The following is a 6000-nucleotide window of genomic DNA, read 5'->3' on the forward strand; positions in this document are numbered from 1 at the left end:
AGCATCTGCGTTAAATATGATGAAGGTATTTATTTGAAAAAATGATAATTTTCTGTTACACCATCATGCCATTGAAGATGATTTTGGTATAATGGGACAGAAGATTTAATATAAAGCGTAGGTTGTATGATATTTTGAAGATTTTGCTGGCAATACAACAATATAGAATTATTAACCTGTTTATGAATTTTAAATTATAACGTATTGTTGCTTGAAGAAAGTCTTTTCTGTGAAAAGATTTAGCAACTTCAGGAAGAAAAACATAATAATATTCTTTTAAAAGATCTATTATGAGAAATATACAAAAGGTTTAATATAGCAATCGCATACTAGAATTGATGGGTGTCATTTAAAGATGATTTCATATTTTTTAACAAGAACTTCGTTCATATTGTCTTGTTTTATTTATTCTTTCGTTTTTTTTTAGTCTTTAATAAAATACAGGATGTAAGTATAAATAAGTACTAAAAAATCAAGATTTGTTGATTTTTAAAAAATAAGTGGATTTTCTCATTGATAATTTTTCGATGTGACTTTTTTTGAAGTAACGACAAAGTTTTAAGTTTTTCTAAATTGCACTCCCAATTTTTCTATGCAGAATGGGATTCAGCATAAAATTCTGCATATACTGCACTATCTTTATATGAAACACTGTGCGGTGTTGCCATTCTATTTCTTGTTTACTGAAATTTTAGTTAAAAACGTTATATCCGAAAAGTGGTAAAAAACTGGAGTTAATTTAACTTTATCAATACATAGATGTATTTTTTAAACACCAAAGATAACAAATAATAATTAAAATATATAAAAGTTATATATCTTCTACAGGGTATTTTTTATTGCGTCGCTAACACTGCCATTTTTAAAATGCTGTATCTCAATTTTTTTAAAAGAGTAACACTTTGTATATTATTTTTTTTTTAGATGCAGAATTAAAAATTGAACATTTTTTATATATTTTTCCAAAGCAACTGTTAAAATTGCCTTATATCTATCAAAAATAGTAGATAAAATAGTACTTTAACCGCAAGGGTAGATTAAATGATACTTTAACAGCGAGGATAGGTTAAAAACTTTATTTCTTCTCGCACGTTTTTTAAGTGCTTCGATTTTTGAAATTTTTTGTATTCCTTTTTATAAGTAATTCGGGATTTAAATGGAAGTAGTTTGGACACGGCGTTTGTCGCTTCGGCGTGAAGATCTGTTGGTAATTTACTTATTTCGTTTTATTTCGTTAAAGAGAATTAAAAAATATTGACTCAAAACTGACAACTAAAGAGACAGCTTTATTTATTTGTCAAATTACATAGAAACCAACGCCAACCCAGCACAATATTTTTTCTACTCGTAATAAATTCCTTGAAATAATAATTTCTGAATATTTTTTAAAACGTAACTCGCAGTGAAAAAAAATATTGTTTTATACACCACGATAAAATTGCATTATCGTCTCCCGAAAATCTTTTCGGTCGTTTATAACTATAAAGTGTTCCTAAATTTCTAATGGTTTCAACAGTAAATTTTAATCAAAGGCACCTAATGATTTTTGTCTGGTATTTTACCCTTGAAAGAGCCATGTCTAATATAGTAATAGTAGCCTGGATATCTGCAAAACTGTTAAACATATAGGTTTTTTTGTTACACTTTAAATATAAAAAATGAGTTAATTTTTTAATTCTGCATCTGAAAAAAAAATATACAGTGTGTTACTTTTAAATAATTTGAGATATAGCATTTTACATATTGTCATGTTGACAAAGACTGTTGACAAAGACTAAAAATAATCTATATAAGATAATGTAAACTTTCCTTTGCAGATTTATACTGTTATCTTTGATGTTTAGGAAAATATATTGCTAAGCATTAATAAAATTAATTTCACTCCCATTTTTAACCACGATATCGGATATAGTACCATATGATCGAAAAAAACAGTGTCCAGTTGGCTTGGAAATGACGATCGATGAAATTCCCCCATATAATTTTCCATATAAAATGACAGCGATCCTCATTTTATAGTCATCGCTGACGGCGGTTTTTTTCGATCAGTAAATAGAAATAAAAGGAACTCAAGAACCTGGAAAACTCCATCTGTAACCTGGAATGGCGATCCTCCAACGGTCTAAGACACTGGAAGAAATTCCTCAGAACATACGACCGAGAAAAATCAAAATTTATCTTTGATTTAAATAAGAGATTAAATTTTTTATTTACATTCAGTAAATAAAAAATAGAATGGTAGCACTGCATAGTGCTTCAAATGAAAATAGTGTAATTTATGAAGCATTTTATGCTGAATCCAATTTTGTAGATAAAAATGGAGTTGCAATTAAAAAAAAATTAAAACTTTATCATTATTTTTTATCGGGAAATGCAACAAACTATTTTTAGGACATAGCACCTTTAAAAATCAGTTGACAGTTATATAAAACTCTTCCTCGAACTATTAGGCCACCCACTATGTCTGTTTTTCTTTCTAGTCTACTTGGCTTACATAATAATTAAATAAAGATGATGTCGAAATACGACAAAACTGACAGAACGATGCGAAAATCTAGTGACGCCTGTCTTCACAGATTCAGGTTGCAATCAAAGTGAAATTGTTCATCACAGGAAATTTGATTTGCAGTTGCCATTTTCATTATGCAAAATCGGAACTGTCAAGCATAATAAACATCTTATTGGCCAATCGTTACGTTTGTATTCTAAGAAACGTAAATTTTCGAACAGTAAATATGTCCTTTTGTCGTAAGGTAGGTATTTACAAACATTATTAAAGTGATTTTGAAACATGCGTTAGTCATATAAATTCTTGGTTTATTTTTAGTTTCAGCTTATACAGGGTGTCCCACGAAAACAAAATTCTATGGCCCCCTTAGTTTTCATAATTCTGGGTAATTTTGAAAATATTGCAATATCAAATATCTCTCATAACGACTGCATGTCAAACTCTAATTAGCAGAATTGTTATTTTGATACCCCTCATTGTGAGTCCCTATCTCTAGGGATGGTACTTGGTACACAGACGATTCTGGTTTCCATCTACTGTTCGCCATAGTTAGAAAGTGGAGGCAAATGTTTTATTTTATGGTATTGAGGGTAGTCGTTTGAATTCTAACAAATTGACATTTCCGAAAAAAAAATCTTGTAAAATAATAAAAATATAGAACCCAAAGGAAATTATTCGTCTGTATCATTTCTAATAAACAGAAGCGATACAGAAATAATTTTAGGGAAAGCTAAAAACCGAACTGGTAATAAGAACATTTGCAAACAACGGCATGTGTGAAGAATTAAAAGAAAGTAGCTTGTGTGTTCGTTTTTAGTTTCATCTATTAGTCATATTTATTTCAATGCCAATTTAATAACTGTACTAATTCAAGTGCAATGAATGCTTTTTTTAGTTCATCACAAAAAATTTAACATACAGTAACTAAAAATATAATATACATCTTGAGAAAAATGCATTCTTTTCTCTTCAATAGATTTCATATTTTTCCAAATTTTTATACGGTCTTATTTGAAAAAATATGCTTGGATTTTTTCTAGGTCATAAAAATCAAAATCAAAACCCGGTAAATAAACTCTATGGTAATTTCATTCAGTTTTAATTCTTTGGGGGATGAGCATTATCAATATTAGATTAACGTCATATTTTCTTTTGCTCCTTTAAATTCGTACAGAACTTATCTATTTCAATGCAACGGAAATATATATATATATATATATATATATATATATATATATATATATATATATATATATATATATATATATATTATATATATATATATATATTATCGGGTTGTTGAAGAACCTAACGAAAAATATTATAATTTTCTTGTAATATTAGAGTTTTCTGTAGTATGAAGAGTTGGCAAACGATATATTATCAAAAACATTTTTTGGACACTGCTGAAGTGAGAAAAACGAATCCAAAATGTTTCTGTTGTTTTTCTTTTAGTCTTTTAGAGTTATTGGTCGAGGACCAACATAGTACCTATAATAATACTTAGTAATAATGGAAACGAATTGATTTTATCATAGAGACGACATGATCTTTGACCTTATTAAAATTCAAACATATTTTAATTTTTTTAACGGTAGAGAAATTTGAACAATATAAATCACTTTAGAACAAGCAACATTTTTTACGAAGAATGTATTTTTCTCAAAATATTTATCAAAATATATTTTAATTAATTAATTAATATACAGGGTGGGTCTTAAATATGCGCAAATATTTTTGGGGGTTTTATATTTTGACCCCAGAAACACGATTATGAGGTTTTTTTCGTGAATTTTTTTTGGAAACTTTTTTAGATTTTAGTTAAAAAACATAATTTCTTGATAAAATGGCAACATAGTAGTAGATTAAATTTACAAGAAAGAAAATCCAGAAAAGATCCTGTGGTTTTCAAAATTTTAGCAAAAACTAATTTTTTGGTAATTTTCAAAGTAAAATAACTCGGTATTTTGGATTTATTTGAAAAACGGTAAAGAGAAAATATTTTTTTTATTGAGATCTACCAGCCCTGAAAATATTTGCATTTATTTAAGATTCACCCTGTATATTCCTTAAAATATTTATATTAAAAAATGTGCAAAAATAAAATATTTAATATCGACTCAAAAAAAAAATAAAAGCACATAAAAATTTATCCTGTTGTTTTTTAAACTAAGTAGATAAAAATAAATTTATAAAAAATTCAAGTTACACTTAATTCCATAAAAATGCACAAACCTAAAATTTCAGAACTCAGAGTATTACAAAAATCAGAACCCCGTTGGTTTTTTAAATGACGATCGATGTCCATCCCTCATATAATTTTACATATAAAATGACAACGGTCTTCATTTCAAAGCCATTTTTTTTTCGATTATATTGTGTATATTTCTAGAAATCCCAGTATAAGCTCAAAAATAACAATAATTGTTCTATCTTCTTGAAAACATATTTTTTAATTCGAATTGAATAATTCAAATTAATATTTAATAAATAGGTACTCACTCATTAAAGTATGACACAAATCCTTAAAATATATATTTGAAAAAATCCAATCATACACTTAAAAAAACTGTCCCTTTTTTGTTTTTTAAAATACGCGCGCGATTTTAAAAACGCAACAATACGAATATCTCCGGAACAACGCGCGCGCTGAATTTCTCTCTTCGAATGACGAACCGCGAATCCGGAGCACACACACGTACAGACCCCGCCGCGATGCCGGATCGAGGAGCTGCACCAGTCCCACTGACCGACTTTCCTCCTCCACCGAAGAAGAAGACGACAACGTCCAGGTTGTTGGTACGGACACAGACGCAAACAAGGGGGACACTTAACGAGTTTAAGAGAAGTCGCGAGTCAGTCGAGGATGAAGCCTATCGGTGGAGGTGGTTGGTAATTCCAGGTCTTGTACGGTCGGCGTCATCGTATTTTAGACTTGTTACGTCAGGGAGAAAGAGAAGAACGAAGAGGTCAAGAGAACAGCGTGTCCGGGAGGGTCAGATCCTGATAGTTTCGCGAAAATAATTCAAAATTTCTTCTTCTTCTCGTGCGTTAACTTTTGAAAGAGTATATTGACGTCAATTCTCAATTGCTAGTAGTGGGAACTATCGAATGAATACTATCGAAACATTCGATAGTTGCAATTCATTCGAATAATTCGATAGTTAGTAAGAAAACATTCGTTGAAAACTATTCGAATAAAAATTATCGAATAGATCCGTCATCTGCCTTGAAATATTGTATTCTAGTAATTCGGCAGCAAAAACCATTCATTTATAAAATTCATTCATTTATGAAATTCATTCATTCGTCAGGATCGATTATAATAAAATATTAACTGAATTTTAGTTGTCGCCCGGCGACGTAGGTTTCTTTCCGAGAAATCCGATAGCGGTCGGTGGCAATGCTATGAAAGAAGCCGGCATCTTTGATTTTTTGCGGAGTCAGATATAGATAAGGACACATTATTTTTTTTATTGAGGTGCTAGTAT

General features: G+C 29.4%; 1 protein-coding gene across 1 annotated transcript in view; it reads right to left on the minus strand.

Annotated features, from left to right (window-relative positions):
* LOC115887921 (fibrillin-1-like) overlaps positions 1 to 5344 on the minus strand; it is a 72192-nt gene extending 66848 nt beyond the window's left edge. Inside the window, exon 1 of the mRNA XM_030907454.1 lies at positions 5012 to 5344. Coding sequence (XP_030763314.1) covers positions 5012 to 5015 — 4 coding nt within the window. The 5' untranslated portion in view covers positions 5016 to 5344. The remainder of the gene's footprint in view (positions 1 to 5011) is intronic.
* Positions 5345 to 6000: the final 656 nt, after the last annotated feature.

This window comes from Sitophilus oryzae, unplaced genomic scaffold (assembly GCF_002938485.1).
Source record: "Sitophilus oryzae breed Bouriz unplaced genomic scaffold, Soryzae_2.0 scaffold_682_pilon_pilon, whole genome shotgun sequence".
NCBI classification, from domain to species: domain Eukaryota; kingdom Metazoa; phylum Arthropoda; class Insecta; order Coleoptera; family Curculionidae; genus Sitophilus; species Sitophilus oryzae.